Source organism: Aedes albopictus, chromosome 1 (genome assembly GCF_035046485.1).
Source record: "Aedes albopictus strain Foshan chromosome 1, AalbF5, whole genome shotgun sequence".
NCBI lineage: Eukaryota > Metazoa > Arthropoda > Insecta > Diptera > Culicidae > Aedes > Aedes albopictus.
Window position 1 is genome coordinate 305,443,989 of NC_085136.1, and position 13,858 is coordinate 305,457,846.

The window sequence follows — 13,858 nt, forward strand, 5'->3', positions numbered from 1 at the left end:
TTCCTGCATGAATTTCTAGAAGAATTACTCGAGGAATTCATTGACTAATCCTTGCAGGTATTCCTGGAGAAATCTCTGGAGAAATCCCTGGAGAAATCCCTGGAGGAATTTTTGGAGGAATCAGTGAAGGCATTCCTGAAGGAATCCTTGGAAGAATCCGTGTGAGAATTCCTGGAGGAATTTCTGGAGGAATCCCTGGAGGCATTCTTGAAAAAATCATTGGAAGAATTTCTGGAGGAGTCCGTGGAGAATTCCTGGAGAAGTTTCTGGAGAAATTCCGGGACGAATTTCTGGATCAATTTCTGGAGGACTTCTTGGGGGAATTATTGGAAAAACCAGCGGAGGCATTCCAGAAGGAATTCCTGGAGGATTTTCAGGAGGAATACTTGGAGGAATCCCTGGATGCATTCCTTAAAGAATCTTTGAAAATCCTGGAATTCCACCATGAATCCCTGGAGAAATTTCAGGAGAAATCCCTGAAGAATTCCTGGAAAATTTTCTGGAAGAATCCCTTGAGGAATCGCTCACCTTGACGCTCTCCTTATCGGCTCACCGGTTTGCAGCCCAGAATTAATCCCTGGAGGAATCTCTGGAGGATCCCCAGGATAAGTCCAAGGAGGATTTCCAGGAGGAATTTCAGAAGAAAGCCCTAGAAGAATCCCCCTTGAATTTCCTTGAGATTTTATTCTTGAGAAATTCCTGAAAAAAATATGCAGGAATTCCTGGACGAATTCTTTGAGAAATTTCTGGAAACATATTTGCAGCTTTTTGGAGGAATGGTGGGAGCTACTCCTCGAGAAATATCTGAAAGACTACTTAGAGGGATTTTTGAGGAATATCTGAAGAAATTCATTGATGAACTCCTGGAGGAACTCTTGAAGATATTCCTGGAGAAATTCCTGACGAAATCCATAGAGGAATCCCTGGAGAAATTTATCGAGGAATTCCTAGAGGAATTCCTGGAAGAGTTCCTGGAGAAATTCTTGGGGGAATACCTGGAGAAGTTTTAAGACGATTTTCTGGAGTAATAACTAGAGGAATCGCAGGAGAAATTTCTGGAGAAATTCCAGAAAAGAAATCTTCTAGAAGTCCATGGAGCAATTTCTCTAGGAATTCCTGGAAGAGTTCCGAGAGAAATTTCTTTAGTATTTCTGAAGAAATCCGAGGAGGAATTCCTCGAGCAATCCCTGCAGAAATTCTTGGAGGAGTCCTGAAGGAATTCCTGCAGCACTCCCTGGAAGAATTCCGGGAGGCATTTCTTGAGAATTCCTTGGAGGTATCCCTGCAGGAATTCCTAGAAGAGCTCCGTGAGAAATTGATTTAGGATTATGTGCAGCATCCGTGGAGGAATTTCTGGAGAAATCTCTTGATAAATTCCTGGAGGAATTCATGGAGAAATTTCTGAAGGAATTCCTGGAAAAATTCCTGTTGAAATTCCTGAAGAAATCCATGGAGGTATTTCTGAAGGTATTCTTGGAAGAGTTCCAGGAGACATTCCTTTAGGATTCTCTGGGGGAATTCTGGCAGAAATTTCTAGAAGATTTTCTGGAGGAATCCTTGGAGCAATTCTTGGAGGTATTTCTGGAGGAATTTTCGAGGAATTTCTGAAGAAATTCATGGATGAATCGTTGAAGGAATTCCAGAAGAAATCCTTAAAAATTTCCTGTAGAAAATTCTGGAGGAATTCAAAGAGGAATTGCTCGAGGAATTCCAGGAGGAATTTCTAGAAGAGTTTCGGAAGAAATAGCTTTAGAATTTATTTATTTATTATTATTTATTTGTCTTTATTCACCTCAGGGCTTCAGAATTTTTTGGAGAAATCCACGGAGCAATTCCTAGAGGAATGCCTAGAGGAAATATTGGATAAATTCTGGCAGACATTCCTAGAGGATTTTTCCTAGAAGAAATTTCTGGAGGAATTCCTGGAGGTAGTTTTGGAGGAATTCCTGGAGAATTTACTGAAGGAATTTGTGGAGTATTTACTAGAGGAATTATTTGAGGAAATTCTGGAGAAATATATGAGGCTCCCTGGAGAAATTTCTGAAGGAATGTCTGAAGGAACTCTTCGAGGAATTTCTGAAGGATTTTTTAAAGGAATTTCTGAAAAAAATATTAATTAATCCCTGGAGGATTTTCTGGAGAAATGCCTGAAAAAAAAATCTGGAGAATTTCCTGGAGGAATCCGTGGAGATTTCCCAGGAAGAATTCCAAGAGGAATTCCTGGAGGAATTCTTGGAAAAGTTCTGGGAGACATTCCTTCAGGATCCTCTGGAAGAATTCTGGCAGAAATGCACAGAGGATTTTCTGGAAATTTCCCTGGAGGGATTCCTGAAGGAATTTCTGGAGAAAATTCTGGAGGATTTTTGAGAGATTTCTCAAGAAATTCATGGATGAATCCCTGGAGGAATACCTGAAGAAATTCCTTGAGAATTTCCTGGAAAACTTCCTGGAGGAATCCATGGAGGAATCCTTAGAGGAATTTCTCGACGAATTCTACGAGGAAGTTCAGGAAGAGTTCCGTGAGAAATTTCTTTAGGATTATCTGGAGGAATCCGTGGAGCAATTCCTGGAGGAATCGCTCGAGGAAATATTGGAGGAATTCTGGCAGACATTCCTAGAAGAATTTCCAGGAAGAAATAACAGGAGGAATCTCTGAAGGAATTCTAGGAGTATTTATTGGAGGAATACCTGAAAGAATTTTTGAGGAATTTCTGGACAAATATATGAAATATATATGGGTTACTGAACAATTTCTGGAGGAACATCTGAACTCCTTGATGAATTTCTGAAGGAATTCCTGAAGGAATACCTGGAGGAATTTTATGAGGAAATTCTGAACATTCATTAATAAATCTCTGGAGGAATTCCTGAAGAAATTCCTGGGAAAATCCTGAAGAAATTCCTGGAGCAATCCGTGGAGGATTCCCTGGACAAATTAATTGCGGAATTACTCGAGGAGTTCTTGGAACAGTTACGGGAGATATTCCCGGGGAATTCTGGCAAATATTCCTAGGGGATCTTCTGGGGGAATCCCTGGAGGAATTGCTGGAGGAATTCCTGGAGAAATTTCTAGAGATCTTCCTCGACAAATTTCTGATAGAATTGCGTGAGGAATTTCTGGGGGAATTTTTGAGGTATTTCTGAAGAAATTCATGGATGAATCGCTGGAGGAATTTCTACAGAAATTTCTTGAGAATTTCGTGGAGGAATCCTTGGAGGAATTTCTCGAGGAATTGTTGGAAGAGTTCCTTGAGAAATTTCTTATGATTTAATGGAGGAATCCGTGGAACAATTCCTAGAGGAATCCCTGGAGGAAATATTTGGGGAATTCTGGCAGACATTCCTCGTGGATTTTTCCTAGAAGAAATTTCAGAAGGGATCTCAGAAAGAATTCTTGGAGTATTTACTGGAGGAATTTTTGAAGAAATTATTTGAGGTAGGAACTCCTCGAGGAATTTCTGAAGGAATTCCAGAAGGAATATCTGAAGGATTTTTTTCAGGAATTGCTGATGAAATTTAACAATGAATCCCAGGAGGAATTGCTGAAGAAATTACTGGAAAAATTCCTGGAGGAATCCGTGGAGTATTTCCTGGAGGAATTCGTGGAGGATTTCCTGGAGGAGTTTGTGGAAAATTTCCTTAAAAAAATCATCGCGGAATTCTTGGAAGAGTTCCGGGAGCCATTCCTTTAGGATTCTCTGGACGAATTCTGGCAAGATTCTTAAAGAATTTTCTGGAGAAATCCCTGGAGGAATTTCTGGCGTACTTCCTCGATAAATTTTTGAAGAATTTGTGGAGGAATTTTAGAGAATTTCCTGGATAATTTTATGAGGACATCCGTGAGAAATTCCTTTAGGATTTTCTGAAGGAAGTCCTCGAGGAATTTCTGGCGTACTTCCTCGAGAAATTTCTAAAAGAATTTCTGGGGGAATTTTAGAAGGATTTTCGGAAGAAATTCATGGATGAATTTCTCGAGTAATTCCTGAAGAATTTCCTTGATATTTTTCTGGAGACATCCGTGAGAAATTCCTCTAAGACTTTCTGGAGTAATTCTTAGATGATTTTTTTGGAGGAATTCCTGGTGTAATTTCTGGCGTTCTTCCTCGAGAAATGTCTGAAACAATTTCTGGAGGAATTTGTGGAGGAATTTTAGAAGGACTTTCTGAAAAAATCATGGATTAATTCCTTAAGAAATTTCTTGAGAATTTTCTGTATAATTTTCTGGAGACATCCGTGAGAAATTCTCTTAAGATTTTCTGAAAGTATCCATATAGCAATTCCTAGAGAAAATTTTAAGAGAATTCTGGCAGACATTCCTTGTGGATTTTTCCTGAAAAAAAATTTCAAGAGGAATTTCTGGAGGAATTCCTGAATTTCTGGAAGAATTTTTTGAATATTTCCTCGCGGAATTCCTGAAAAAGTACCGGGAGAAATTTCTTTAGGATTATCTGGAGGAATCCGTGGAGGAATTCATGCACTAATCTTTGGAGGAATCTCTGTAGATTGCAACAAGGATTCCGATCGAAATGTTCGATCTAGGAATTCTGACTCAATCTTCTCCACTTCTAGCATCACTAATTGTCCACGATTGAAATTCTTTCACAACGACATTATTTTTTTTTTTATAAATGATAATTTTGTCGATATTTTCCATTGTACCGTGGATACACAGTTACGGATCAATTCGATGTTTATGGTCAAATGTCGGCTCTCTGCACAGCATGACATAACATAGCATAGTCTTCATAGCATAAACACTATACTATGCCACTCCATGCCATGCTAAGCTGCAACATACGATCGTAAACATCGAATTGAACCGTAACCGTGTGTGATCCATAACTGTATATCCACGGTATTTGATACGTTTATATTTTTTTTTAAGAATCGTAATAATGACTCCATAATAAATTTGCGCAATGCCTTGAAATCATCACCATCCGGAGCCTTCTCCAGAATCCCAATAAGAAGTAATTGGCGATGTTAGCACCACATCATGTTGAAACCCCTTCTTGGGAATTCATATTGCGTGTAACACCATAATTTTATTATGCACCATGATCATACATATATTGCACCATCATTGTAGTGCCCCCCCTAAACAAGAACCCTGCGCACGCTAGTGATCCTGTCGAGGATTCCGAAAGATTCCTGTCGAGGATCCCGACAGAGTCCTGTCGAGAATTCCGAAAGATTCCTGTAGAGGATTCCGGCAGAATCCTTTCGAGGATTCCGACAGAATCCTGTCGAGGATTCCGAAAGATTCCTGTCGAGGATCCCGACAGAATCCTGTCGAGAATTCCGACAGAATCCTGTCGAGGATTCCGGAAGAATCTTGTCGAGAATTCCGACAGAATCCTGTGGAGCAGTGCACAAAATTTTCGAGCATGCACGATGACCCATGATTTGGATGCATATTCATTCATGCAAGAGTAAAATCTCTTCACGTTACTGAATGAACCGCCACATCTTTGACATAACCATGAAGATTTATTTCTAGCCATGCGCGCAAGTTCATTTTCTTGATCAGCTTCTTTCAATGTTTATGTTCATTCACACTGATTTTTTCACTGAATATTATCACTTGACTGGCATTCGTAGTAAGATCGACGAGAGTTGTTCACGGCTTCGGTGTTAAATCGGATATTTTTGTTGTGGATTAGTGTGTTGTTTCGAGTGGAACCGGACAATGGAAACAGACAGTCAAAGTTGTACACCACCCCCATCAACAGCAGCCGGAAGTTCGGGAAAACGGGGAAGAAAACGAAATGACAGCAAAAAAAGTCTTGCGGAAATTGCTCTTGGTTTTATCCGCCGGGAAGGTCCAAAGGCTTCATGTGCCATTGATGCCGGAAGTGCGTGCCAATATTCCCAGGATAAACTGGACGTCGGCAATTTTATCCGGCATTTCAGGACCCGTCATCTCGACTTTGCTACGGCAAATGGTCTATTCAAGGAAAAGGAAGTTCCAGCTAAGAAGAAAAGGGTTGTGCCCAAGAGACCAGTGGCAATCGATGCACCATTGATAAAGGATTCACTGTTAAAAATGGTTACCTACCACAACCTTCCACGAAGATTTGTACAGTGGGAAGGCTTCAAGCAACTGTTTGACCCCTTGGGGGCAGCCTGTGGCATGACCATCAACGAAGTAAACATGATGCACGATCTCACGGAATTTGCCCAAAAATTGCGAACGAATATTGCCGAGGAAATGAGAGGACGATTGGTAAGCCTGAAAATAGATTCTGCCGCTTACCAGAATCGTCATATTTTGGGCGTTAACGCGCAATATGCTATGAACGACAACGTAGTTATTCGAACTCTGGGTAAGTATGCATATGCCTAAACGAAACCGTATGCACAGAAAATTAGGTTCCTTTCAAGTACCAAATCAACCTACGTTATATTCCGAATAATGACGTCTGATTGTCTGTGGAATACCTAAATCTAAAATTTTAATTCCGTACTTAATGATCACACCCATAATTTCACAGGAATGATGAAGGTTAAAGAGCGCCAGACGGCGCGGTTCCTAAAAACTAAAGTTTTGGAACTGATTTCGAGCTACGGAATTGGAGTGGATCAAATTTTCTCGATAACCTGCGACAACGGAGCCAACATGCTGGCAACTGTACGACAGCTGAAGCAAGAGGCTGAGTTGATGGCTTTTGAATCAGAAGACCCTGATAACGTCGAAAGACAAGACAAGGAGCTCCACACATTCACAGCAGCAATGTGTAACGAACTGCAAGAGAATTTGAATCTGATTAGATGCGCGGTCCATACGCTCCAGCTCGCCATTCTGGATGTAGTGGACAAATCCAACACATCGGTAAAAAAAGTTACCGAAGTTGCCAAAAAGTTTAAGCAAATTAAATATAAGCTTAGCTTCGCGAACCCGCCATACCCACCGGTTTGGGGTCCGACTCGATGGTGCGGAATATACAAAATGAATTCCAGCTTCCTCGAGTATGAATCCTTCCATAAACAGTTGGCCCAACAGTTTCCAGAGCTCGGTAATATTGTTTTTTATTATTTAAAGAAAACATGTTCTAACATATCGTTTTATTATTGTATTTTTTCACAGATCTCGGAGATACTTGGGAGTTCATTAAAAATTATGAAGAAGCTTTCAGACCGCTTTATACCTGTACAAAAAGTATGCAGTCGAATCATGTATCACTACCAGATTTTTATTTGAGGTGGCTGAACTCCATAAGGGAAGTGAAGAATCTACCGCAAAACCCGTTTTCGACTCCATTAACAGAATCATTGATTGCCCGACTGCAAAAACTACGCCAATCCCGAGCATTCCAAATCGCACTGTTTTTGGACCCTCGATTGAATTATAAAGGTTCAAAGCTGTTCACACCGGAGGAAAAGGACCAGATTCAGGTAAATTTAAATAAAGACTAATGATACTCAATACACGGATGATGATTTTAAATCCAGTTCTGATTGCCCGTCTTGATTGAGCATGCTGAACTTGAAAAATTACTGAAACACCAGTAAACGCATAGCTTTTTTAGAAATGTGCATAACAATACATGTTGTATTATTTATATTTATAGGGCTACATAATCGACTTATACAAAAGGATTTCTTCATACCACAGCTCTACATCAGCGACTGCGGAAGCCTCGACATCAGCAAAAGAAGATGATTTCGATTCCTTCCTTACCGAAATGTTTGGTGAATGTGATGTACCAACCACCGATGAAGCTAATGGCTCCCAATTTCTGCAGCAGTTGAAAGCACTGGAGGTAGAACCAAGACAGAGTCACGCTTATGATGTTTGGCACCACTGGGTAAATAGGAAAACCACACATCCCGAACTGTATGCCGTTGCGATGGTTGTCTTAGCAGTGCCCTCCAATCAAGTTTCTGTGGAACGTTCCTTCAGTGCTTTGCCTTTGGTGTTGACTGATCTACGTTCCGGGATAAGCGAAGAGAATTTGGAAAACATCCTCATCATAAAACTCAACAAGGATTTGTTTGATGCTGTCGCGACATCCATGTTCTTGCCATCATTGCCCTTGAACGAGTCCTCCAGTACGACGTAAGCGAGTCTTAAAGGGCATACACGATAATCAAATGTATTTCTTACGACCTGAAGACTGAAGATATGCTTGGCTGTTTTCTTTTCTATATTTAATCCTGAATTCGTGTCCTTTGTAGTTGTAACTAAGGACTACATTTTGTTTCACAAGACTGATCATCATAAACGTTTTAAATAAATAAAATGTCAAAAAGTACAAGCTTTTATTTCAATTTAGTTAGTGTACCTACACACATTGGCGTAAATACGGGGGGTCTAGGGAGGGCTTAGACCCCCCTAGAATCCGAATAGCCCCCCTACAAAATCTTCAAATTACACTGCGAAGCCTTCCTGAATACTGAAATTGGCTATTAAGCCCCTCCTAGGAATTTCACCTGGTGACGCCAATGCCTACACATATGCATTTATTTGCATGATACAAATATTCTCAATATATCTATTTGCACGAAAATTCACATAAATTGTAACATCAAACACTGGTTGATAAAGTAATAACGTGATGGAACCAAAGTGGACAAAACGAATTTCGCAAATTGACCCTTCTGGCCTATTGAGGATCAAACTCGAATGTATTAAAGTATTAGATATTCCACTTATTAAACATATTCCCGTAGATGTTGATTGAAAATCCATCAATTAATGCAGCAACGACGTTGAAGTTTAGCATGGTATCAACCGACTAATCGCCAGTTGTTCGACGATAACCGCATTCGATAAATAAGATTTGAACGAACTAAATTGACCTTCAACAACATACTAATCACTCGGCTTCATTGGTCAATAATTTTAATCTGACGGCTCCTAGATCAATTTTTGTGCCAATCTTCCAGGTGTCACTGCATCAATTTTCAATTAATAGTTGATCTCATCGGGGTAATGTTTAGAGGGGTTTAGTAGTGCTACCACACTTTTTGAATTCAATTTCATCGCCTTTCTTCCATATAAATCCATGGTGAATGGTAAAATAGCAAAAACTGTAGATTGCATCGGGAACGCACCTGCAAACAGTAGTCGTAAGATCTGAAAGAGTTTTGTTTGTTTAATCATTATTATTATTCATTGTCATGCTTTACTCACGGATTTCTGATGTTTACTCTGCTCCTGGATGGCCGTCGACTGTATTTTCTTATTTTCTACAAGAAAAAAATGGAACAAAGTATCAAAAACATAATATATACCTACCAGTCAATACTTCCCGTAAAAAAGCATTTTTCTGTAGCACCAAAAAGACCACCACGATCACTTTTAAAAGTAAAAACCGAGACAAAAATGGTTTAATTTCCGCGAACAAACTGTGGAATCTTGTTTTGTTTTTGACAACCGGTTTGCTTTGGACTGATGTCGTTTGTGTTGATTCATTACACGGTAAACTTAGGTTGCATCATCGTATCCCAAGGCACACCTAGAATGCATAACAAATTTTGAACATGCTTATCTACATTATTGTAAAATATCAAAACCAAAACATAAGGTATTGCTAATTTTTTTTGCAAAAAAAAAGCTGATTTGGGAAGCACTAACTTTCACTTCCATGTAACTTTAGTTCGATCAATGCACGCCAAGACAATCAGGAAGGCAATTAGCCAATTTTGCGTAGCACTCGCGCGTTTCTGTGTGATGTTGTTTAAGAGTGTTTGTCGCCCATTCATTCGGCAAACATTACGATGCGAGGCTAGCAAAACAAACCCTTTCCTGGCAATCGATGTACAATCGAGCAAAAATGTACAATCGAAATAGCATGCTTGTTAAAAACATTATTATTGCTAAATTCTACAAAGTGAACCATTTTTATTTATACAGACTGTTGCGTTGCGCAAAAATTTAAAATTGTGAATGCTCCGCTCCAACGTTAAATCGTTTTGGCGTTTGCAGCGCAGTATTCCTTAGTCCATTCACGAACTTATTGTACAAAGACCAGCAAGATTAAATGTTATTAACGATTTTGCATTTCTTCCGCTCTATTTTTCTAGCATAATATTTAAAAATTGAAAAAGTTATTATTTTGTTAAATATTTCAGGCCAAACATGTCTAAAGGTCCTATCTGCAGAAGAGAGGCTCTCTTTGGTTTCCCTCTCTTTCGTTAATATCTCAGCTTTTCGTTTGAATTAAGATTATCTCCTTGCATAGAACGATGGTCAAATCAATCGTCTTTTGATTTGTACTGCAAAAGTAGTTGAAAAGTTTACCATTACATTGCAATAATTGAAAGAGAAAGTGAATAAAGAGAGCCTCTCAAATGCAGATAGGACCTATTGAAATGTTCGGCCTGATTTACGGTTGCACTTTTTCTTTGCAACGGCCGGAAAGGGTTCACAACAAGCTTTGAAGGTTTGATTGAATGGAGTAGTGGGTTCATCCCGGTGCACATTCACTCAAGCTACAAATGAATGAAAAAGCTTTTTGTTGTCAGAAGCAACATATTCAGTCACGCGTTGAATGAATATTTTTGTAACGATCATGACTATGAAGTTGATTATTCAATGTGTTATATTCAGTCAATGAATTTGAAAATTTTGCGCCCTGCTGTGGAGGCTTCCGACAGCATCATGTCGAGGCTTTCGACACAATCCTGTCGAGGCTTTCGACATAATCCTGTCGAGGCTTCCGACAGAATCCTGTCGATAATTCCGACAGAATCCTGTCGAGGATTCCGACAGAATCCTGTCAAGGATTCCGACAGAATCCTGTCAAGGATTCCGACAGAATCCTGTCAAGGATTCCGACAGAATTCTGTCAAGGATTCCGACAGAATCCTGTCAAGGATTCCGACAGAATCCTGTCAAGGATTCCGACAGAATCCTGTCAAGGATTCCGACAGAATCCTGTCAAGGATTCCGACAGAATCCTGTCAAGGATTCCGACAGAATCCTGTCAAGGATTCCGACAGAATCCTGTCAAGGATTCCGACAGAATCCTGTCAAGGATTCCGACAGAATCCTGTCAAGGATTCCGACAGAATCCTGTCAAGGATTCCGACAGAATCCTGTCAAGGATTCCGACAGAATCCTGTCAAGGATTCCGACAGAATCCTGTCAAGGATTCCGACAGAATCCTGTCAAGGATTCCGACAGAATCCTGTCAAGGATTCCGACAGAATCCTGTCAAGGATTCCGACAGAATCCTGTCAAGGATTCCGACAGAATCCTGTCAAGGATTCCGACAGAATCCTGTCAAGGATTCCGACAGAATCCTGTCAAGGATTCCGACAGAATCCTGTCAAGGATTCCGACAGAATCCTGTCAAGGATTCCGACAGAATCCTGTCAAGGATTCCGACAGAATTCGAGGCTTTCGACACAATCCTGTCGAGGCTTCCGACAGAATCCTGTCGAGAATTCCGACAGAATCCTGTCGAGGATTCCGACAGAATCCTGTCAAGGATTCCGACAGAATCCTGTCAAGGATTCCGACAGAATCCTGTCAAGGATTCCGACAGAATCCTGTCAAGGATTCCGACAGAATCCTGTCAATGATTCCGACAGAATCCTGTCAAGGATTCCGACAGAATCCTGTCAAGGATTCCGACAGAATCCTGTCAAGGATTCCGACAGAATCCTGTCAAGGATTCCGAAAGAATCTTGTCGACGATTCCGGCAGCATCCTACCGAGGACTCCAGCATAATCCTGTGAAGGCTTTCGACAGAATCCTGTCGAGGCTTCCGACAGAATCCTGTCGAGGATTCCGACAGAATCCTGTAGAGGATTCCGGCAGAATCCTTTCGAGAATTCCGACAGAATCCTGTCGAGGATTCCGAAAGATTCCTGTCGAGGATCCCGACAGAATCCTGTCGAGAATCCCGACAGAATCCTGTCGAGGATTCCGGAAGAATCCTATCGAGGATCCGACAGAATCCTGTGGAGGCTTCCGACAGCATCATGTCGAGGCTTTCGACACAATCCTGTCGAGGCTTCCGACAGAATCCTGTCGAGAATTCCGACAGAATCCTGTCGAGGATTCCGACAGAATCCTGTCAAGGATTCCGACAGAATCCTGTCAAGGATTCCGACAGAATCCTGTCAATGATTCCGACAGAATCCTGTCAATGATTCCGACAGAATCCTGTCAAAGATTCCGACAGAATCCTGTCAAGGATTCCGACAGAATCCTGTCAAGGATTCCAACAGAATCCTGTCAAGGATTCCGACAGAATCCTGTCAAGGATTCCGACAGAATCCTGTCAAGGGGATTCCGACAGAATCCTGTCAAGGGGATTCCGACAGAATCCTGTCAAGGGGATTCCGACAGAATCCTGTCAAGGGGATTCCGACAGAATCCTGTCAAGGATTCCGACAGAATCCTGTCAAGGGGATTCCGACAGAATCCTGTCAAGGGGATTCCGACAGAATCCTGTCGAGGATTCCAACAGAACCCTATCGAGGCTTCCGACAGAATCCTGTCGAGGATACCGACAGAATCCCGTTGAGGATATCGACAAAATCCTGTGGAGAATTCGGACAGAATCCTATCGAGGGTCCCGATAGAATCCTGTCAAGGATTTCGACAGCACCATGTCGAATATTTTGACAGGATCCTGTCGAGGATACCGACAGAATCCTAACAAGGATTCCGACAGAATCCTGTCGAGGATTCCGACAGAATCCTGTCGAGGATATCGACAAAATCCTGTGGATGATTCCAACAGAATCCTGTCAAGGATTTCGACAGAATTCTGTCAAGGATTCCGACAGAATCCTGGCAAGGATTTCGATAGAATCCTGTCAAGGATTCCGACAGAATCCTGGCAAGGATTCCGACAGAATCCTGTCAAGGATTCCGACATAATCCTGTCAAGGATTCCGACAGAATCCTGTCAAGGATTCCGACAGAATCCTGTCAAGGATTCCGACAGAATCCTGTCAAGGATTCCGACAGAATCCCGTCAAGGATTCGAACAGAATTCTATGGAGGATTCCGACAGAACCCTGTTAAGAATTCCAACAGAATCCTATAGAGTATTTCGACAGAATCCTGTCGATGATTCCGGGAGAATCCTCCAAGGATTCCGACAGAATCATGTCGGAGATTCCGACAGAAGCTATAGATTCCAACATAATCTTGTAAAGGATTCCGACAGTATCTTGTGGAGGATCCCGACGGAATCCTGTCGAGGAATCCAAAAGAATCCTTTCGAGAAGCCCGACAGAATCCTGTTCAGGATTTGGACAGAATCCTTTCGAGGATTCCGACAAAATCCTGTTGAGGATTTCAACAGATTCATGTAGTGGATTCTGGCAATACCATGTTGATGATTTTGACAGAATCCTGTCCTGAATTTACTTGAGGACTCCGACAGAATCCTGACAAGAATTACGACAAAATCCTGAGGATTCCGACAGACAGGATTCTATCGAAATCTTTGAGCAAGATTCTGTGAATGATAAGACAGGATTCTATCGGAATCCTGTGACAGGATTCTGTCGGAATCGTAACACAGGATTCTGTCGGAATCCTGAGACAATTCGACCAGCAATGTTGCAAATCCTCGTTTTTACTATTCAAGCTTTCTGTTGTCCCGCCAACCGCCCCTGAAAGTAGGCAATAACCGGTCGCCCATATTTTCCCATCAACTACTAGGCAGTAATCGTTACTTGCAATATAGAACCACCAACGCGACATCCAGTAGCAGAGGGAGGTCAAAATCTCCCAAGCAACACACCCCCACATACCCCTGCTGCTGTCCCGCTACCCCCAGGGAGAAGACGGAATTTTGACGACAATAATGCGTATAGCGATAACACTCAGAGAGAGAGATGAATTTATATTTATGACTCATTTCATGTGCTGCCTACCGAGGACGA

At 41.4% G+C, this 13,858-nt stretch overlaps 2 protein-coding genes across 3 annotated transcripts in view; both read left to right on the forward strand.

The window, feature by feature from the left end:
• LOC109417328 (uncharacterized protein DDB_G0283357-like) overlaps window positions 1–13,858 on the forward strand; it is a 1,264,336-nt gene that overhangs the window by 916,900 nt on the left and 333,578 nt on the right. The gene's annotated exons all lie outside the window — the stretch shown is intronic.
• On the forward strand, window positions 4,286–10,443 carry LOC115269304 (uncharacterized). The gene is made up of 2 exons (XM_029877884.2): window positions 4,286–7,016; window positions 7,088–10,443. The coding sequence occupies exons 1-2, from the start codon at window positions 6,497–6,499 to the stop codon at window positions 7,414–7,416; spliced, it is 849 nt and encodes a 282-aa protein (XP_029733744.2). The 5' UTR covers window positions 4,286–6,496; the 3' UTR covers window positions 7,417–10,443.